Genomic DNA, 23,158 nt, shown 5'->3' with positions numbered 1-23,158 from the left:
CTGTCTCACAGCATCAGGGACCTGTGTTTGATTTCTGGCTGTGCGGAGTCTGCATGTTATCCCTGTGTCTGCATGGGTTTCCCTGGGGAGCTCCGGTTTCCTCCCACATTCTGAAAGATGTGCTGGTCAGGCACATTGACCATGCTAAATTTTCCCCCAGTGTACCCAAACAGGCGTCAGAGTGTGGCAACTAGGGGATTTTCACAGTAACTTCATTGCAGTGTTAATGTAAGCCTACTTGTGACAGTAATAAATAAACTAAAACTTAATACATGTGACAATAACAAATCAAAGAAAGTGAATGGATAATTGCAAGTTGTCAAAGTTACAGTGCACGACCCGGGAAATTTGCAGGGTTGATGCTGAAACCGTACTTTGAAGAGACTAACTTGATTAAGTGGGGATGATAGCACCCAACCCGGCAAGCTGAGGCAGAGAGCTATTCGGCGGAAGGGGCTTAATAAGCTGTTGCTGTGGTTCATGGTGTCCTCCGGTCGCTGGGGGCGCTGAGTTCCGGCAGCGCGTGGGCTGGCGAAGGGAAGGAGCTCAGTGACGTGTGGGCACGCGAGGAGGACGGCCGTTAGGGCGCGCGGCTGGGCACAATGGCTCTCGCTTACCCGGAGGCCAAGCGGCTGGAGGTGGTGAGTGAGTGAGGGGGAGAGCGGGGAGGGGGGGCTGCCGCGGCCCGGACCCCGGACCCCGGACCCCGGACCCCTGTTCAACAAAGCGGCGCTCCCCCTCATCTGGACTGGAGGCTTGAAGTCTGTTGATGTTTACAGCCAGGGGTGGTCAGTTACTGGGAGGGGGTGACTGGGTGGTCGTTCCCGGGGAGGGGGTGGCCGGCCCTGGGGAGGGTTGTGTATTAAGTCAGCACCCGTGCAGCAAGAGCAGCAGACGTGGTAAATGTTTTGGATGCAGTCCTTTCTCCAGAGCTGTCTGATGTGATTGATCTTGAGCTTTGCTTGTTTTGACCATCCTTAGAAGCCTTTATTCCTCCGGCTTGCCAGGGGAAATGGATTAAACACCAACTATCGTGACAAGCTCCTTGTAGTCAGCGTTTCACCTACAAAACCATTTTTCCTTTTGTCTGATTTCCCCCCCCCCCTCTATTTCCCAATAAACTGCCAGCATTTCACTGTGATGTAATTCCAGAGATACTTTATTCATTGATATCTGAGCTGAACAAACCCACGAAGATCCCAGATTTGATCATTGATCAGTTCTGAGTTTACAATCACAGTGAGGTGGCAGCATAAGCATTATAATTCGCTAGTGTTACTGCTCCTGATTGTGATTCCTGTGGGAATTGAACAAATATAGGTGCTACTTGAGGGCAGATTGGATTATGGATGATGTGTCACATTGTTATCCTTGCTCTTGAAGCTCACATTGAATTATGGCTACTTGGGTGAGATTGAAAGGTACCTGATGGTCATTCAACTTTTTGAGAGTTAAAGTGGATTGTAAAATAAACTCTTGATTTGTAGACTTAAAGAATAGTTAAGATGCTGATGATTTGCAATGTCTAACTGTGTTATGTGAAATAATTGGTAAATACATTCAGTTGAAAGAAGCCAGATTTTAAAAGAAAATGCTGAATAATTGTTTTGACAGCAAGATTACAGGACCAAAACTGAACAGTGGCATACCAGGAGTTGGAAGCAGAATATATAGCTTGCTATTTTGTGAAGTTGTTAGTTCCCTCTTCTAATCTAATGACTCTGAAACCAATATGTGGAAAAAAACTCGAAATTATAACATGCCATTCATTATTTCAAAATATTTAAATTAAGTCAAAGTTGATGCTGGAAATCTGAAATAAAACAGAAAATGTTGGGCAAACTCAGCAGGTCTGGCAGCATCTGTGGAGCAGGAAACAGAATTAATGTCTTGAGTCTTTATAACCCTTCTACAGAACTGAAAAAGGATAGAATTGTGATGAATTATGTACCTAGAGAAGGTGTGGGTTACAAAGTCAGTGATGGGTTGGAGTTAAGGAGAGATTAACAAGCATATCCCTTTTTTGTTCCCACTGAGCTCTGAGCTCTCTTCAGTTGACATACTCTGTTATCCTACCTTTGCCACTATTAATGTTCTTCAGTCCCTAATGGCACCATTATCCACCCCTTTGTCTCATGTTTATGACATTTTTGTCAATTTGTATAGGGTAGGGCATGCCTGACTAATGTAGCTAAATTGTTTTGAAGCAAATGGTGGATAAAGGGATGTGAATGGATATTATAAATGCAGTTAGAGAAGACATTTGATGAGGTTCCACAAATGAAGTTATTGGCAAAAATGAAAATGCAGAAAACTGCTGGAGCTGTTTAATGAGTTGGAAATCAGTTGAAAAGTAGGAGACAGTAAGTATAAAAGGAAAACGTGAATCGCAGAATCTTTACAGTGCAGAAGGAGTTTATTTAGCCTATTGAGTCTGCACTGGTTTTCAAAGAGCATTCTACCTTTTCCCACTCCTGTGCCTTATCCCTGTAACCTTGCATTTTTTTTAGGATAGCAATCCAATTGCATTTTCAGTACTTCAATAGAACCTGCCTGCACCACTTTCCCAGGAGGTTCATTCCAGACTCCAACTGCCTTCTGGTTGAAAAATATTTTCCTCATTTTACTTCTACTCCTTTTCATCCATTCTTTTGAATCTGTGCTCTCTGGTTTTTGATGTACTCTTTAGAGGGGATAGTTCCTCACTATTTACTTTGTGGAATGTCAAATATATAATAATTGTGGTGCAGTTGACACTAAAAGTTAGAAGAGATATTAAGTAATGCAACTGGGAGCAAGAATTTACAAAGGGACACAGCAGGATTAAGGGAAAGGATGGCAAATTGAGTTCGCAGTTCAAGTTTTGAGATTATCCCGTTCAGCTGAAAATAAGGGAAATGAGAATCTTTTCTTAATGGTGAGAAACTAGAAACTGTAAAGGAGCAAAGAGAGGTGGAGAGCAAATAAATTGCTAAGAGCTGGCAGACACAAGAAGTAATCAGAAAGCCTATTGGAATCTTGGTCTTTATATGGAATTCAATGGGGTGGGCAGAGGACAGAGAGAGCGGGTTGTACAAACTTGTTTAGAACATTGAGTGTTGATCTAATCTTGGACTTTAAAGTGACAAAAGATTTTGATAAGATAGATAAAATTATATCCAGTTGAAATTATATTCAGTCACAAAGAAGATTGGATAGAAAATTATTTCTTCTAAGTGCGTGCATCAGGAAAAGGGGGACATCATTTTTAGGTTAGAGCTAAGCCATTTTTGGGAGTGAAATCAGGAGGCACTTATTCATACAAATGGTAGTGGAAAAATGGAACTCTTCCCAAAAAGCTGTTTCTGCTGCAACAATTGGAAATTAGACTTCACCTGACAAAGTGATCTGAAAGCTTGCGATTTCAAATAAATCTGATGGCCTACAGCCTGGTGTCATTTGACCTCTCATCTTGGAACTTTCAAGGCTGCGATTATCTATGATAGTTCCAAGATGAGAGGTCATATGACACCAGTTTATTGATGGCTTTTTGTCAGAAAATTGTATCAAGTGATAGAGATGCAAAGTGGCAAAATTCAGATTATGATGGGATTGATTGGAGAAACAGGCTGAAAGGCCTATTCCTGTTCCATGTATTACAAATGGACATTTGAAACAGAAAAATGAAAAAAACATATTATTAAGCATGTGTGCGGAAAAGAAAAATTTGATGTTTCATCCTTTTGGCCTGAAATTCAACATAAACGAGGGAATTTGATAGCGGTGCTTATAATCATGAAGGCTTAGATAGATGCTACCAGTGGATGAAGAAGGCACAGATTTAAGGTGATTAGAAAAGGAGTTGGAAGACAGGAGAAGAACGCACTGCCTGATAAGGTGGTGGGAACAGATTTGAAATTGAATACAAGCTCTAACCTAAAAATGATGTCCCCCTTTTCCTGATGCACCCACTTAGAAGAAATAATTTTCTATCCAATCTTCTTTGTGACTGAATATAATTTCAACTGGATATAATTTCAAAGGGATTTTGGTAAATATGCAGAAATTTCAAGGATTTAAAGAATGAGTTGGAGAGTGAATTTAAAGACTTGAGCCAAATGGCTCCTCTCTACTAAAGGTTTCAATGCGGCACAAATATGCTTCTTGTGCAAATTATATATTAAGTATCCAGTTTACTACACCAGTTTGCAGCCTAGAACAAAAATCTAGCTGGTGCATCTTTTTGTACATTAGAATGAAAGCTGTATTATTGACTGTTGCTGATTTTTAAAATTTGTTCATGGAATATGAACATCACTAAGTGGTGATGGTGAACTACTTTCTTGAATCACTGTAGACCATGTGGCACAAATATTTTCAAAGTGCTGTTAGGCAGGATGGAGTTTCAGGATTTTGAGCCAGCAACAGTGAAGGAAATCCCATGTCACACTAGGAGGGGAGCGAATCAGTTGTTTGTGTACTTGCTGAATGTTGGTTGAATACAAGGAAAGATTATAATTTGTATATTGCAAAATACTGAACACCAAATAATATATGGCAGTTTTTCGGCCCTGAAAACTGGGGGTCAATTTAGCTCAGTTGGTTGGATGGCTGGCTCATCATACAGAGCAATGCCAACAGTGCGGGTTCAATCCCTGTATTGGCTGAGGTTATTCATGAAAGCTTGTCTACTTAGCTTTGCCTCTCACCTGAGATGTGGTGATCCTCAGGTTGAATCATCACCAGTCAACTCTCCCATGCAAGGGGGAGAGCAGCCTATTATCACTTGGAACTATGGCAACTTTACCTTTATTCTGAATCTACCATACTTCTCGGTCCTGAGCAGCCCAATGCTCCCAATTTGCAGAGATCACATCTGCTGAGAAGACTAACCTAGTTAGTATTTGTTGAGAGTGATAACAGAGGAAGCACAGAATAGGGGAAAGAGAAAGTGGCTGCATGATGGAATTGACATTGGATTTGAAGTTGAAGTTTATTTACTAGTCACAAGTAAGGCTTACTTTAACATCGCAATGAGATTACTGTGAAATCCCCTAGTCGCCACATTCCAGCACCTGTTCAGGTCAATGCAGCTGACCAGCATGTCTGTAGGTGGAAACCCATGCAGACATGGGGAGAATGTGCAAGCTCCACACAGACCGTGACCCAAACTGGGATTGAATCCAGGTCTCTGGTGTTGTGAGGCAGCAGTACTAACCACTGTGCCATCATGCTGCCCCTATTTGTCATTGCATTCAGGAATTCCTGTCGAACATAGGATTCTTCCGTATTAGCAACTTGATATGTGAATGTTGATCAGATACAATTGTGTAGTGTGCTGTCATATTGTACAGCATTGTGGTAATATTCCTATAGCTATCTGAATTTCCACAATATCTGGATGTATGGCTGTTGTTATTTATAAACTGAGCATAAGCATCAGCTGCAAAATTAAATTGTTTGAGGTATCCAATGTTTTCAATACAAAAAGCAATCTTGAATATTGATTACATTTTTAAGTGCTGTAATAAAGATTTATGTTCATTATAACATTATTTTTGTTATCAGACTGATGTCTATCATGGCTGTACAATTGCTGACCCATATAGATGGTTGGAAAACCCTGATAGTGAAGACACTAAGGTAAATATAAGTTTCTGTCACTTTGAATAATGCCCACAAGGATATGTTATTTATCATTTTGAAAAAAATATTTCTATTAAACTTGTACAGTTCTATTTTCTGTGATTTAAATATACTTTTTAACTTTGCTTGTTAGATTTTAAATTGGGCTGGAAATACTGCTTATTGAGGAAATTGAAGATGTGATTTCTAACCAAAGTTTTCTTATTGATTGGTATTGATTTGCACTGACTTCCCTTTTCTCCTAGAGGCAATGATTCTTGCTGGGATAAAATTTTTATTGGCACGATCATCTTCTGCATACCTAATCCAAGTGGGCATTCTTATTGTGAATTTAGACAGTGAAAAGTGATTCAGTCACCCCAACCCTCAGTACTTATTTGAACCCCTCAGCATTATCATTTAGTAAACATTATAAATGGAGTCCTGGTTTGTATTATTCATCTCCAGATTTTCTTTGCTCAGTGATGCTGTAGTTTATTTTACAGCTCATAATTGCTATGTGACTTTTCTGGGAATGAAGAACCCAGAACTCTCTTACGTAGCTTAATGCCAAACTGAGCATAGCCTCGATTCAATTGACTATAAAAGAATATAATTTAGAGTAAATCAAGGGAAATATTTGTGTCAGAATGATCACAAAGGGCACAGAGAAAAGTGACTGGGAAAAGAACAATGCAGTATTAGGTGGGAAATTCTGGAGAGAGCTATTGTGACCTAGAATGCATTGCTTGGAAGGAAAGTGAAAGAAGATTCAATAGTAACTTTCAAAAGGCAATTGGATCACACTTGGTTGGGAAATATTTACAGGGAAAGACCAGGAATGCGTGTTCTAATTGTCCAGCTCTTAAAGAGCCAGCACAAGTATGATGACAACATGACACTAAGGTCATGGCTTACTGGTCAGCAGTGATCCCAAACTCCTGTGTGCTTTGGAGACTCGAATAACCTACAGCAGGCACCTCAACACTTCTCTAGTACTGTCAGCAGTGTCTTCGGCAGATTCACCAAGTGCAGTAACAAGAAAGACAGCATCCTCTCCCAAGCCAACTCACCCAGGATTGAAGTCCTAGTCACTCAGATCCAGCTCCACTGGACCAGACATGTTGGTTGTGCCTGATACCAAATTTCTGAAGCAACTACTATACACTTAACTCAGTTGTGGTAGGACATTCCCAGGATAACAGACGAAATGTTTTAGGGATGGCCTCAGAACCTCCCTGAAGAGATCAAACATGTTGATTATGGTAGATTCTGTCTTCTGACCAAACAAAACAGAAGGCTCATTTGGGAACACATAGAAAGACTTCAGGAACATGCAAAGACGAAATATCTGAAAATGCACAGACCTCCAAATGATCTACTGAACCCTTCAAGCAAAACCTATCCACACATGGAAGAGTCTGCAGATTGCATTTCTGACTTATCAGCCATCTCAGAACCCATTAAGCAGAAGCAAGTCATCCTTAATCCAGGAAATTGCCTAAGAAGACAACAACATTTGATTATTTCTATTTTATTCTGGGGTATGCACCAACTAACTGGCAGCTGAATATTCCAGGGTATAAGTGTTTTAGGCGAGACAGGAGGGGCTAAAAGAGGTGGGGGAGTAGCGATATTAGTTAGGGAGCATATTACAGCGGTGCAGAGGGTGGACAATTTAGAGGGGTCATGTAATGAGTCTTTGTGGGTGGAGCTCAGACACAGGAAGGGTGCAGTCGCTATGCTGGGGGTATACTACGGGCCACCCAGCAGCCCACGGGAAGTGGAGGAATGGATACGTTAAGGAGATTCTGGATAGGTGCAGAAAAAATAGGATTGTTGTAGTGGGAGACTTTAATTTCCCTGGTATAGACTGGAAAGTGCTTAGGGCTGGGGGTCTGGACAGGGAAGAATTTGTAAAATGCGTACTAGAAGGTTCTTTGGAACAGTATGTAGATTGCCCAACTAGAGAGGGGGCTATACTGGACCTAGTTCTGGGAAATGAGCTCGGTCAGGTCGTCAAAGTTTCAGTAGGGGAACATGTGGCAAATAGTGACCACAATTCTGTTAACTTTAGGATAGTAATGGTCAAGGATGAGTGTTGTCCTACGGGTAGGGTGCTAAATTGGGGGAAAGCTAACTATAGCCGGATTAGGCAGGAATTGGTGGCCGTTGATTGAGAGAGGCTGTTTGAGGGTAAGTCCACGTCTAGCATGTGGGAGTCTTTTATCGAACAGTTGATAAGGCTGCAGGACAGGCATGTGCCTGTAAAAAGGAAGGATAGGAAAGGGAGGATTCAAGAGCCGTGGATAACCAGGGAAATTGAGGATCTGATCAAAAAGAAAAGAGAGGTGTACATTAGGTCCCGGCAACTGAAAACATGGAACTCTGGAGGAATAGAGACAGTAGGAAAGAACTCAAACGGGGAGTTAGAAGGGCAAAAAGAGGTCACGAAATGTTCTTGGCAGACAGGATTAAGGAGAATCCTAAGGCATTTTATTCCTATGTTTTGAACAAAAGATTGTCAGGGAAAAAAATCGGACTTCTCAGGGACAAAGGAGAGGAATTATGCTTAGAACCCAAGGGAATGGGGGAGATCCTAAATGAATACTTTGCATCAGTATTCACACAGGAGAGGGACATGTTGACTGGGAGTGTCTCAAAGGGAGGTGTTGACCCATTAGAGAGAATCTCCATTACAAGGGAAGAAGTGTTAGGTTTTTTAGGGAACATTAAAACTGACAAATCCCCAGGGCCTGATGGCATCTATCCTGGACTGCTCAGGGAGACAAGAGATGAAATCACTGGGCCTCTGACAGAAATCTTTGTCTCTTCATTGGACACAGGTGAGGTCCCTGAGGATTGGAGGATAGAAAATGTGGTACCATTATTTAAGAAGGGTAGCAGGGATAACCCAGGTAATTATAGGCCGGTGAGCTCGATGCCCGTGGTAGGGAAGTTGTTGGAGAGGATTCTTAGAGATAGGATGTACGCACATTTAGATTGGAACAGTCTCATTAGTGACAGACAGCATGGCTTGAGGGAGGCCGTGCCTTACAAATTTGGTGCAGTTTTTTGAGGAGGTGACAAAAATAGTTGACGAAGGAAGAGTCGTGGATGTCGTCTAAATGGATTTCAGTAAGGCGTTTGACAAAATCCCTCATGGCAGGCTGGTGGAAAAGGTTAAGGCTCATGGGATACAAGGAGAGGTGGCTAGATGGGTAGAGAACTGGCTTGGCCACAGGAGACAGAGGGTAGCATTCGAAGGGTCTTTTTCCAACTGGAGGTCAGTGACCAGTGGTGTTCCGCAGGGCTCTGTACTGGGACCTCTGTTATTTGTCATATATATATAAATGATTTGGAAGAAGGTGTAACTGGTGTTATCAGCAAGTTTGTGGATAACACGAAGGTGGCTGGACTTGCTGATAGCGATGAATGTTGTCGGACAATACAGCAGGATATAGATAGGCTGGAAAATTGGGTGGAGAAATGGCAGATGGAATTTAATCCAGGTAAATGCAAAGTGATGAATTTTGGAAGAACTAATGTAGGGGGGGGGGAGCTGTACAATAAATGGCAGACTCATCAAGAGTATAGAAACACAGAGGAACCTAGGTGTGCAAGTCCACAAATCCTTGAAGGTGGCAGCACAGGTGGTGAAGAAGGCATATGGTATGCTTGCCTTTATAGGACAGGGTATAGAGTATAAAAGCTGGAGTCTAATGTTGCAGCTGTATAGAACATTGGTGAGGCCACATTTGGAGTACTGTGTCCAGTTCTGGTCGCCGCAGTACCAGAAGGACATGGAGGCTTTAGAGAGAGTGCAGAGGAGGTTTACCAGGATGTTGCCTGGTATGGACGGTCTTAGCTATGAGGAGAGATTGGGTAAACTGGGGTTGTTCTCCCGGGAAAGATGGAGAATGAGGGGAGACCTAATAGAGGTGTACAAAATTATGAAGGGTATAGATAGGGTGAACAGTGGGAAGCTTTTTCCCAGGTCAGAGGTGACGATCACGAGGGGTCACGGGCTCAAGGTGAGAGGGGTGGGGTATAACTCATATCAGAGGGACGTTTTTTACACAGAGGGTGGTGGGGGCCTGGAATGCACTGCCAAGTAGGGTGGTGGAGGCAGACACGCTGACATCGTTTAAGACTTACCTGGATAGTCACATGAGCAAACTGGGAATGGAGGGATACAAACGAATGGTCTAGTTAGACCAATGTGCGGCATAGGCTTGGAGGGCCGAAGGGCCTGTTTCCTGTGCTGTACTGTTCTTTGTTCTTTTTGTTAACCTGCTCACAGTTGCCTTATTGATTAGATGCATGAGATCATGTGGCAGCAGGCTGAAGACAAATGTGTTTCTTCTATGGGAAAGTATCTCGGCTTTAAATGACACCATGCATAATGCAGAAGAAACTTATTTCAATAAAATGTTTTTATAGCTCTTCTAAAATAGTGGAAAGAAGATTTTCAAATCAAGGTGTTACAGTGCTCATTCTAATACTATTGACCCATCATGCCATTTAACAGCTCTGATTATCATTTGTGCCTACCTGGAATTTTATAGTTAAGATTAGAATCAAAGTTATCAAGGAGGTGGAGATGTTGTTGAGCCACTCTTCCCTGGTGCACTATAGTTCTCCAACTGCTTATTTGGAATCTAATGTCTACAGTGTTATTTCTGAGTGGACACACTTAAATGTTCAGAACTCTGCAAACTCTAGTCAGAGCTAATCAACCTTTTCACCCATTGAATCAGTCTGCATTTTTTTTGAGTAACCTGTTGACAGTTTGTGCACCAGTAGTGTCCAATGATTTGATGATAAAGCTACACACGTCATCAAGCAGGGCAGCACACATGTTTCCACTTGTAGCAAAGGCTTTGTTCTCCAACAGCCTTCTATCTGTTCCATTTGGCATGAACATAATCCTTGAATGGTTTGTTGAGCCACACATCCAAAAGTTTGAAATATGGGCATTAGATCTCCAGTATAACAGCAGTCTGTGTGTTTTTTCTTCAAGGCACCTCTTAATCCTATCCGTTAGATGGGGTCTGAACGTGTCCCATACTTAAAAGCTGCATTCTTCACACATCCCACCAGGACAACTGTTCAACATATCGATCTATAACTTCAGTCCATTCTCATCCATCCAACTATCATCATGGACGTGCACAAAATCTCCTGTTATTTTCCAGCATATTTTTATATTTGAAAGTTGCCATAGATTTTAATTTCATTCCAGTGGCCAAATTGGCTAGTACCACCATGAATCTTGTCAGCATTTATTGCCCTTTCCCTAATTGTCATTGCGAAGTTGGTCATGAGCTGTGTTGAATTGCTGCAATCCATTTGGTGTACATACGTTTGCAGTGCTGTTGTAAAGGGAGTTCCGGGATTTTGACTCTGTGAAGTGAAGGAATGGTTTATATTTACAAGTCAGGATGGCATGAGAGGCAGTAGTGTTCCCATGTATCTGCTGCTCTTGTCCTTCCAGCCAGCAGAACTTGTGGCTTTGAAGTGTTGTCAAAGAAACCTTGGTAAGTTGCTTCAATGCATCTTGTAGATGATGCACACTGTTGCCACTATGTATCAGTGGTGGAGAAGCGTAGCAGTTAAGTGGGCTATTTATTTTGGATGGTGTTGAACTTGTGTTGGAATTGCACTCATCCAGCCAAGTGGAGAGTATTCCATCACACTCCTGACTTGTGTCTTGTAAATGGTCAGGCTTTGGGGAGTCATGGATGAACGACTCCTCAAAGAGTTCCAAGCTGTAGTAGCCATGATGTGGAGATGCTGGCGTTGGACTGGGATAGCGCTCCAAATAAACCTGTTGGACTTTAACCTGGTGTTGTGAGACTTCTACCTCTTTTGTAGCTGCAGTATTTGTTTAGTTGGTCCAGTTCTTGGCTGACAGCAGAGAGCATGCTATAATTGGCCACTTGCAATTAAGAGAAAATTTGATGTGATTCCTGTCACTTATCCAGAAATCCCTGCTGGATGTGTACGTGCACATCAGTGAGGGTATGATTGCAGCTCGTGGTTGTAGAGCTTGCCCAAATTCATCAGAACTCAAGTTTACGTAGATGAGAGTTACTTGTAACCCACAAGAAATTGTCAGCTTTCAGAGGAAAAAGCAAACTTGTTATAGATTCATAACTTTATATTTGTGCAGCTTTATTTGCTATAGAATCCAGAACATATGATGATGTCTGTTTTTTAAAGGTGGAAATGTTAAATGAGGGCTACCATTTTTTTTAAATGTTCAAAATCACATCTAATACAACATCCTAATTTTAACAGAAGGTAACATGCAGCCCATATTAGGTCACTCATCCATGAAGTTTCAGCAGTCCACCCCAATGCCACTTTTAGTTTTTGTTTAAATGATTGATCCATTTTGCCTCCATTTATTAAATCTGGAATAAACTCTAGTTGTTGAACACTTGCGTGCTAGACTATTTCTTGATATCAGCACAACAATTTTGTATGTCCTACTCTTATAATTACAAATGGGTATGAAATTACACGTATCGGTTTTCCTTCTGTTTGTAAGTAACACCCCATTATCCTGTTTCAACCAATTCAAACATGTTTATTCAAAACTAATTCGTTATTCTGATTTTCATTTTACTATGTCTTAATTTTATTTATTCCACCATCGCTGCTAATACAGTACAATCATGAGACAGATGGGGTGAAATTTTCCAGCTGTGCTTGCCCCAACACTGGAAAACCCTGCCCAAGGCCAATGGACTCCCCATGGTCTGCCCCTCGCCTGCTACGATTCCCGTGGCAGGCAGAATGGGAAAACTCACCCCATAGTCTTTTACATTTTCAGCAAAGCCCACCCAATTAAGGAATGTTGCTGACCATGTAAGTGAATACTTGAAGCAAAGGCTTTGCATTTTTAAAGTTGTGTGCTATTGTACTGATGTATTTTGTTCAAAATGTAGCCTGGGATGTCTTTGTTCTCTTATTCAAACCAGCCATTTGCAGTAGACTGTGTGCAGTTATCAAATGCTTGGTTGAATATATGAAACTTAAATATCGCTTTCAGCTTGGAATTTTTTCTTGGCTTGCTTTTGAAAATTTAACCTTGTACCCTTTAAACCTGTAATATTATCATGTTATGTAATGTTAGGTTATACTTTTGGATATCAAATTGACCAGTTTAATTTTCTTTGTACTTCTAACTGCTTCGTAAAACGGTATAGATGTATAAGTTAAACTATTTAATTGAGCACTTTTGCTGTCTGTTTCAAAAGGTAAGATGTCTTTTTGTTTGTGGAGAATTAAGCTAAAATGACAGAATGCATCTTGCATGAATTTGCCAAATTTGTAATCTTCAGTTCTGAATCTACTGTAGGCTTACGTGGAAGCTCAGAATAAATTGACATTACCATTTTTGGAAAAGTGCTCAATAAGAGAAAAGTTCAAAGAAAGAATGACAGAACTTTATGATTATCCAAAGTACAGCTGCCATTTTCGAAAAGGAACAAGGTACAATTGAAAAAACATGGGTACTTAGCTATTATGTTTTAAATCTGTATTTTATTACCAAAAGCAAGTTGATATTAACTTGATGTTACTTATTTGCATACTCAAAGGTTTGCATACACGAGGTTTGTGTTTCAGTTTTGGTTGAGCTTATTATTTTCTTTAATTGTTCCTTGCATGTGGGTTATGTTGACGAGTGTATTCTGTCCATCTCTAGGTGACCTGAGAAAGATGGTAGCAGGCAGCCTTTTTGGAAATTATGCTTCCAATGTTTTATTTTTCTCCTTTTGCAGAGCTTCTTTGTATAACTGAGTGCTCTAAAGGTTATTTGGTAGTCTTATAGCCTAAAGGCATGGAATTAACAGGTTATGTACTACTTCAGTTGAAGACTGCAGATAGTTGCACACAACTTTGAAAGTTGCCAGGCAGCCATTTGGTCACCTTTTAATCATTTTAACATGAAAAGAGCATCAACCCAGTTTTCTTCGGGTTGCGGGTTTGTGGATAAGCTCATAATCATCAGCTAGAGTTGCTACCTGGTTGAGGGGTGATCTGATCAAGTCTTCAAGATATTAACAAGAAAAGATAAGGTAGATAAAGATGAACTATTTTCACTGGCTGGACATTCTAGAACTCGAGGGCATAGTCTAAAAATTGGGACCAAACTATTCGTAGAATCATACAGTGCAGAAGAGGCCCTTCGGTTCATCAAGTCTGCACTGACACATTAGAAACACCTGAACTCCCTAATCCTATCTGCCAGCAATTGGCCCAAAGCTCTGAATGTTATGATGGGCCAAGTGCTCATCCAGATAGGTTTTAAAGGATGTGAGGCAACTGCTTCTACCACTCTCCCAGGCAGCGCATTCCAGATTGTCACCACCCTCACGCTTTCCACCTCCCCCTCACCTTGAACCAATGTTCCTACATGACTGACCCTTCAACTAAGGGGAACAGCTGCTCCTTATCCACCTGTCCTTGTCCTTCATAATCTTGTACACCGCGATCATAGAAACATAGAATATAGGAGCAGGAGGAGGCCATTTGGCCCTTTGCGCCTGCTCCGCCATTTATTATGATCATGGCTGATCATCCAACTCAGTAGCCTAATCCTGCTTTTTCCCCATACCTTTGATCCCATTCAGCCTTAATGCTATATTCAGCTGCCTGTCGAATACATTCAACATTTTTGGCATCAACTACTACTTATTGTGGTAATGAATTCCACGGGCTCACCGCACTTTGGTGAAGAAATGTCTTCTCACCTCTGTCCTAAATGGCCTACTCTGAATCCTCAGACTGTGACCCCTGGTTCTGTACTCCTCCACCATCGGGAACACCCTCCTCACGGTATGACCACTTCTCTATATGTGCTATCCATGACATTCTCTGACTCGCGGATGCCCCAGTATCTCCAGCCGCCGCTCCAGCTCTGAAACTCGAGCTTCCAGGAGCTGTAGCTGGAGACTGTTTCTGCATACATGCTGAGACTAGAACTGTCCCCAGCCTGCTAAATGGAGCAAGAGGAGCAAACCATGGCTTGAAGCTCTCCTGTCATGTCTTACCTCTCTAAGTTAAACTTTTGAAAGATGTTTTGTTTCAGATTATATCCAGTTCTCTAGGGCCCTTCTTTCCTGCTCCTTGTTACTACTGAGTATAACCATTACAAACTATAAATCACAGAAATTACACAGAAACAGTATTGTAGTGAGCAACAACAATTACAATGCCAAGACAAAAAGGAATCACCAACCAATCACTTATCTGCTGGCTGTAATGGCACGATTCGATTTCCTTCTACCTCTCACTTGCCCACAGGCCTCGCTGTCAGGTTTGCCTCTCCTGAAGATGAGTACCTCTTTTTCCTCAGCACTGAATTCCTGATGCCCTCACTCTGGCTGAAACTCTCTCTGGCTGCGGTCTCTCTCCCACTCTTCAGGGTTAGCGCTTGCTAAAACCACTGTCTTTCATACAGCTGAGGTGAGCTGGGATAACTCACGAATAGTCTAAAATTCCTACGTTTTCACACCTATTGAGGGCCTAATCAGGCTTCCATTAGTTGATAGATAACTACCACTTAGCTAACTGGGTCAGTTGCTTATTGAAATTTAAACTAGACTCCTGATTTTAAAGAGAAAGAAAAGAGAAAACTAGTAGTTACCCACTCAGCTCCTAACTCCTGCTGCTCTCGGTCTGGCTGAAACACACTCCAGTTGCAGTCTCTCTCCCACTGGCGTGCGCAGACTCACTAGATCAAGTCGCCCCTTAGTCTTCTCTGCTGCAACAAAACAACATAAGAAATCTCACAACACCAGGTTTAAGTCCAACAGGTTTATTTGGTAGCACATGCTTTTGGAGTCTTGCTTCTTCTTCAGGTGAGTGAGGAGTTGTGTTCACAAACAGGACATATATAGACACAAACTCAATTTTCAAGATAATGGTTGGAGTCTGAGTCTTTACAGGTAATCAAGTCTTAAAAGGTACACACAATGTGAGTGGAGAGAGGGTTGAGCACAGGTTAAAGAGATGTGTATGGTCTCCAGCCAAGACAGTTAGTGAGATTTTGCAAGCACAGGCAAGTCATGAGGGTTAGAGATAATGTGACATGAACCCAAGGTCCCGGTTGAGACCGCCTCGTGTGCGGAACTTGGCTGTCAGTTTCTGATCTGTGAACTCATCTGCTCAGATGAGGAGGATCGCAACAGACACATCCGGACGCTGAAAGATGCCCTCATAAGAACAGGATATGGCACTCAACTCATCGCTCGACAGTTCTGACGCGCCAAATCGAAAAACTGCACTGACCTCCTCAGAAGACAAACACAAGACTGTTCCCTTCCTGTTGGCAAACGTTTCAGCATCATGGGCATTTGGCCTCTGATCTTCGGGTAAATGTTCTCCAAGGCGGCCTTCACGACATACGACAGCGCAGAGTCACTGAGCAGAAACTGATAGCCAAGTTCAGCACACCAGGACGGCCTCAACCAGGAGCTTGGGTTCATGTCACACTATCTGTAATCCCCATTGACTTGCCTAGGCTTGCAACATCTCACTTACTGTCCTGTCTGGAGATAATACGCATCTCCTTAACCTGTGCTTAATGCTATCTCCACTCACATTGTCTGCACCTTTACGACTTGATTAACAGTAAAAACTCGCATTCTAATCAGTATTCCGTAAACTGCATGTGCCTTTATATGCTTTTTATGTTTGTGATCAGAACTCCCACTCACCTGACAAAGGGGCAAACCCTGAAAGTTAGTGGTGTTTACTACCAAATAAACCTGTTGGACTTTAACCTGGTGTTGTGAGACTTTTTACTATATCAATTTCTGCTCAGCGATTTTTGCATTGTCGTGTGTCGTGAAGGCCACCTTGGAGAATGCTTACCCAAAGACCAGAAGCTGAATGCCCTTGACTGCTGAAGTGTTCCCCGACAGGAAGGGAACACTTCTGCCTGGTGATTGTTGAGCAGTGTTCATTCATCTGGTGTCATAGCATCTGCATAGTCTCTTCATGACACACGACAATGCAGAATGCTTAACCCTCTCTCCACTCATGTTGTCTGTACCTTTTAAGAGTTGATTACCTGTAAAGACTCACACTTCAACCATTATCTTGTAAATTGAGTTTGTGTCTATGTGTGCCCTGTTTGTGAACACAACTCCTCACTCTCCAGAAGAAGGAGTGAGACTCCGAAACCTTGTGCTACCAAATAAACCTGTTGGACTTTAAACTGGTGTTGTGAGACTTCTTACTGTGCTTACCCCAGTCCAACGCCAGCATCGCCACATCCCAACTAAACCCAAGCCAATGCAACCTGTCTTCATAACGTAAATATTCTATGCCAGGCAGCATCCTGGTGAACCTCTCTGCTCCCCCTTCCGATTATATGGCAACCAGAACTGCACACAGTACTCCAGCTGTGGTTTCACTAAAGGTTTATACAACTCCAACGTAACTTCCCTGCTTTTGTAATCTACGCCTCGATTGATAAAGGCAAGTGTCCCATATACCTTTTTCACCACCCTACTAACATGCTCTTCTGCTTTCACCTTAGAGGAAACATGCTGGGCTTGCATTCTCCCCATTTCCTTTCTGAACTCCCCTTCTGCTCTTCTGTAGATTTTCCTATTAGTAGCTGCTGTCACTCTACATTGGCCAGATCCTGTCTTATTTTACTTAATCTGCTCTCACCCAATCGAAAACTTTATTTTGCAGCTTGTCTAATTTCTTATCCGTAATGAGCTTAAATTGTACCATGTCGTGATTACTATCACTAAAATGCTCCCCTACCACTACCTCAGCCACCTGTCAGGCTTCATTCTCCAGAATCAGGCCCAGCATAGTTTCCTCCCTTGTTGGACCCTCCACGTATTGATTTAAAAGTTCTCTTCTACACATTTAAAGAAGTCTGCTCCATCCAAGCCCTTAACACTGTGTATATTCCAGTTAAAAGCAAAATACTGCGGATGCTGGAATCTGAAACCAAAAGAGGAAATGCTGGAAAATCTCACCAGGTTTGGCAACTTCTGAAAGGAGAGAAAAGAGCTGGCATTTCGAGTCCAGGTGACTCTTTGTCAAAGCTGCTGAGATTTTCCAACGTTTTCTCTTTTGGTTTTATATTCCAGTTAATGTTGGGAAAGTTGAAATCATCTAATAGAATCACGCTATTGCTATTGTTCTTACACATCTCCACAAATTGAGCTTATATTTACTCCCCTGACTATCTGGGGGTCAATAATAAACACCTAACAATGTGGCTGCCCCTTTTTTAATTCCTAAGCTCCACTTACAAAACTTCATTTGATGCCCCCTCCAAGATATTAACTCTTCTTACTGTAATAACTGACTCCTTAACTAATAATGCAGTTCTTCTCTTTGTCCGCCTCCCCTGTCTTGCCTGAAGATTCTATATCCCAGAATGTTGAGTTGCTAATCGTGTCCTTCCTTCAATTAAATGTGTCTGTGATGCCTTCTATATCACACTTCTACATGTCAATCATTGCCCTCAACTCATCTGTTTCAGGAGAGATGTCAGGAAGCACTTCTACACACACAGGGTAGTAGAGTTTGGATTTCTCTTCCACAAATGACAGTCAATGCTAGATAAGTTGCCAATTTCAAATCTGAGATAAGAAAACTTTTTGTTAAGCAAAAGTAGAAAGGGATATGGGCCAAAGGAAGCTATATATTGAGTTAGGCCACAGATCAGCCATGATCTAGTTGAATGGCAATAGAGGTTGAAAGGTTGAATGGCCCACTCCTGTTCCTGAGCAACTGCAGTTTGCCTGTTAATCCCTGTTTAAGTTACGATTTTGGGTTTTAGAATATGTGAGGCTACATGAGATGGCATTTAGTGTTTGATTTTTGTTTAAACTATGAAATCTTGTGGCTTCATTTATTTAGTAAAATAACTAGGATATTGGTATTTGTAACATCTGAATGAATTTTTTCTTATTATATCCTTTCATAGATACTTTCACTTCTTCAACACTGGGTTACAAAACCAAAGTGTGATGTATGTTCAAAATTCACTAAATGATGCACCCCAAGTTTTTCTTGACCCCAACAAATTCTCAGATGATGGAACAGTGGCTCTAAGAGGTTGGTGTTAAAATACCCTTGGAATGTGTATTGTTTTTATTTACTTGATAAAATTATATTTTCTTTTAAGAAACACAAAATAACAGTTCACATAAAATGCTGGAAGTATACACCAGATCAGATAGCATCTATGGAAAGAGAAAGATAGGGTTAGTGTTTCAGGCCAAAGACCTTTTGTCTGAACCTTTTATAATTTTGAATTAAAGCATTTAGTATGCTGTATTTGAGATTTTTAATTTACATATTTAATATTGTAAAAATATCTAGTGGTTTATGCCAGAAACACATAACTTGCGTTCTCATCCTTCCATGGCAAGTTGTGAAATTGAATTCATTAAACATTTGGTTAATTAGTGGGTGAGCACTTGGAAATGACAATGCACCATAGTCTTTCAGGGAGCTGAATATTTTTCACGTGCTTGGATGAATGCAGCTCCAACAACACTCAAGAAGCTTGACAACATCCAGGGGAAAGCAGTAGTTTACACCTCACCCATTAGCTTAAACATCATGCTCTGCACCTATGGTGCAATATGCCTATGGGATGTACCATCTACAAAATGCAATGCAGCAACTGTCCAAGCATTTTTAATAGAATGTCCCAAGCTAGTGATCTCTACTTTCCAGAAAGATGAGAAGAGCAGGAATCACCACCATCTCCCAGTTGTCCCCTCCAAGTCTCTCACTGTCCTGATATGGGCATATATCACTGTTCCTCCAAAGTGACTAGGTCAAAATCTTAATTCACTACTTCACACTATGGGAGTACTTACACATTGATTGCAGTGGTTCAAGAAAACTTTTCAGTGGCAATTAGGATAGACAATGAGTGCGTGCAACCCATGAATAAATTAAAAATAAATCTACACCTTCACGAGATGTTCTCATAGAAACTGTTATTTTAGATTTGATAATGGTAATTGTAAACCACCTATTTGCTCTGATGGTGCTATTTTCCTACATCAGCTTAATTTAATTTGGATTTTTTCTGCACCACCTGCTCTTGTGTTTCACAACTAGAAAGCAGTTTCCAAAAGCAGACTCAATCCATTATGAACAGAAACTTGTGCTATCAGCTGTGTAATGCCTAGTGCATTTAGATTTAACCTCAATTGTAATAAACTGCTTACGAAAAGCACGTGAACATGCATGACAAGATGCATACAGATGTATTGTATAACTGTTAAGTTTGACAGCAGGATGAAGGATGTGCTGGGAATGGAGAATAAACTACTGGGAAGGGAGGGAGAGCTACCAAAATTGTTGATGTTAGCAGTGTGTCAAGAAATTGAACATTCCTGGCCTGTGTGTTTTCATCCAGCGATTTTAATGGATAGAAAATGTATCTAAAGGTGCGTTGTATCTTTGGAAATACAGAAGCAGAAAATCCTTTCAGAAGTATAAGTATAGAAACTGCACATGGGAAAAAGTAGTGGGGAGTGATTGAGTGCAAAACGGTCAGTGGATGGGACAGGAAGATTATTGGGTAGGAGTGAACAGGAGTTGTTGGTAATTGGCTTTGAAGAGTCAGGAGGTGAGCCACTTATTGCCAAGTTCACAACTCTCTACTACTTGTAGCCATGCTGTTAATGTGGCTGGTTTAGTTCCGGAGATGGTGGTGCAGTGATAATACTGGATCAGTAATCCAGAGGCAAATGCTATTGCTCTGAGGACACAAATTCAAATCTCAGCTTGGAAACTGTTGGGATTTAAATTCAATTAATTAATAAATGTGGAAATAAAGGGCCAGTATGATGACTTTTGATCTGGAATCAGTGCAGTAAGAATGTGGAATGTCTGATTATCTTTAAGAATGTTTGATTGAGATGGACTTAAGAGTTTGAATCAGTTACAAAGGGATGAATTGCAATTTACTTGGATAAGCAATACTGATCCATATAACCTGGTGATCCTTGACATGGAAACAGTTCCAACAGGAAGGAAGCCATGTGGATGGACGTCATAAGGGAGAGCTGCCCACAAAACGGTGAGCTACAAGCAGAGGAATTTGAGGATGAAGACACAGGTGTAAAAGCAAAGAGAATGCAGATAAAGACAAAGAAGAACTCCTACTTTTTGTGATAAAAAGCATTTCATGCTCAGAAAGAGGTCAGTTTTTCTTTTTGGTAGAAAAGTAGATTCAAATTCTTGGTACTGTGCAAACTGGCTAAAAAGGCTGACAACCCGGAGAGCTTAATAAACAACTCACAGAGGCTAAAAAGCAGGATGTTCCCCCTGAAATCACCAATCATGAATCAAGGTGTTGCAGCACGGAAGCCCCACAGTAATTAGCACTGCTGCTTCACAGCGCCAGCGACCCAGGTTCAATTCCTGGCTTGGATCACTGTGGAATTTGCACATTCTCTCTGTGTCTGCATAGATTTCCTCCGGATGCTCCTGTTTCCCCCCACATTCTGAAAAATGTGCATTGGTTAGGTGCACTGAACCAAACAGGCGCTGGACTGTGGCGACTAGGGGAATTTCACAGTAACTTCACTGTAGTGTTAATGTAAGCCTTACTTGTGACTAATAAATAAACTTTAATTATTTGCTCAGTTGTAAAGGAACTCTGTAAAACTATGCTACCAGTACTTTCATCACCTAAAAGGAGAGCATTTGTAGAAGCATGTCTAGCCACTGATATTCATATCTGTGAAGCTGAAGTGGTGAAAGCTGTTGTCAGATAGGACTCCTGACCTATCCTTTGTAAATAAAGAACAGTAAATTGTGGAACTGTATAGCTGTGTGGTGTAACACATCTACAGGCATGATGGGAGTGTTTGTGGTTGTGTAAGGATACATCTTTGTTGTATTTACCTGTTATTTGAGGTATAATATGTCTTTTGGTTCATGTTTTAAAAATGTTGGTTCTGATTCATATTAAATACTTACTTGAAACCTTGGTAATCGTTTCATTTGGGAGTCATTTGATTGGTTTGGTTTTGGTTTATGCTTTTTCCCAAGAGGGTTATAATCATCTTGGTAATGGTGATCATGGAACTATCAGACTCACTAATCTTTAGAAAAAGATATCCGTTGTCATTACCTGGTCCGTCTGACTTGTGACTACAATGTGGATGAGTCTTAACAGTCATCTAAAATGGCTTATCAAAGCAATCTGTTACATCTAACTATTGCAGAAAAGTAAATAAAGAGTGAAACTGGATGAACCATTCAGCATCAAGCCAGGTACCAGAACACACTATGTGCAGTTGATCCTGCAAAATCCCCCTTACTAACATCTGGGGGCTTGTGCCAAAATTGGAAGAGCTGTTCCACAAAGAGATCAAGTAACAGCCTGTCATACTTAGTCAAATCATACCTTACAATCAATGTCCCAGACATCACCATCCCTGGATATATCCCCTGGCAGGACAGATCAGGTAGAGGCCGTGAATCAGGAAGAGGTTGTCCTGGGAGTCCTCAACATTTACTTTGATGCCAACAATTCTGATAGCATCAGGTCAAACACACTCAAGGAGTGAAGGTTAGGCTAAGTGGTTCTTGTGTAAATTTCTTCACCACCTGATGTGTTGTATCTGTGTCCTTCATGACAACTTTGTTCAATGGTATTGCTGAGTTGCTATTTCTGGTGGATGCTGAAATCCCCAGGGTACATTCATTTGGTGCATTTACCTCCCACATAAATCTCCAAGTGATGTCTAACATTGAGCAGTAATGATTTATAAGTTGAGGTTGATAGGCGGTGATCAGCATGAGTCTCCCTGATCTTGTTTGGACTCATCTACAACACTCTAGTCTTTGATGCTAAGAAAATATTTGTGTTTCTTTGTTCCAAACTCCCATAGCTCCCCATTGAACTCCCACTTGCCATTATTTTGCTCAGTCTATCCATTTCTCTTTGTAACCTGTTATCCCTGTTTACAGTGCTTACTGTTCTCCCTAACTTTGGGCCAGATGAAACATAGAAACATAGAAAAACTACTGCTCAAACAGGCCCTTCGGCCCTCAAAGTTGTGCCGAACATGTCCCTACCTTAGAGATTACTAGGCTTACCTATAACCCTCTATCTTACTAAGTTCCATGTACTTATATAAAAAGTCTCTTAAAAGACCCTATCGAATCCGCCTCCACCACCTTTGGTGGCAGCCATTCCACGCATTACATTATACCTCTCCAAATGTTCATAAATCCTGCCTCTCAGGATCTTCTCCATCAACTTACCAACTACTGAGCTTAAACTCACTGGTCTGTAATTTCCAGGGCTGAATGAAGGAGCAACATCCGCAATCCTCTGGAACCTTTCCCGTCTCCACTGATGATGCAAAATCATCGCCAGAGGCTCAGTAATCTCCTCCCTTGCCTCCCACAGTAGCCTGGGGTACTGTTTCTTGCGTCATTATATATGGTGAAGAGCTGAAGCAAATGTGCTGATGGCAGCATTCTGATGCTGTGCTAGCCAGTAGAAATTCCTCATTAACTAACC

At 41.4% G+C, this 23,158-nt stretch overlaps 1 protein-coding gene across 1 annotated transcript in view; it reads left to right on the top strand.

The window, feature by feature from the left end:
* Nucleotides 1-541: 541 nt before the first annotated feature.
* LOC145345154 (prolyl endopeptidase-like) overlaps nucleotides 542-23,158 on the top strand; it is a 143,409-nt gene continuing 120,792 nt past the window's right edge. Inside the window, exons 1-4 of the mRNA XM_080192824.1 lie at nucleotides 542-641; nucleotides 5,548-5,622; nucleotides 12,974-13,107; nucleotides 18,581-18,711. Of these exons, the coding sequence (XP_080048950.1) occupies nucleotides 603-641; nucleotides 5,548-5,622; nucleotides 12,974-13,107; nucleotides 18,581-18,711 (379 nt within the window). The 5' untranslated portion in view covers nucleotides 542-602. The remainder of the gene's footprint in view (nucleotides 642-5,547; nucleotides 5,623-12,973; nucleotides 13,108-18,580; nucleotides 18,712-23,158) is intronic.

Source organism: Carcharhinus amblyrhynchos, chromosome 7, assembly GCF_965287045.1.
Source record: "Carcharhinus amblyrhynchos chromosome 7, sCarAmb.v2.hapA, whole genome shotgun sequence".
Classification (NCBI taxonomy): domain Eukaryota; kingdom Metazoa; phylum Chordata; class Chondrichthyes; order Carcharhiniformes; family Carcharhinidae; genus Carcharhinus; species Carcharhinus amblyrhynchos.
The sequence above is the reverse complement of the archived record's forward strand: the minus strand, read 5'-3'. Positions and strand labels throughout refer to the sequence as shown.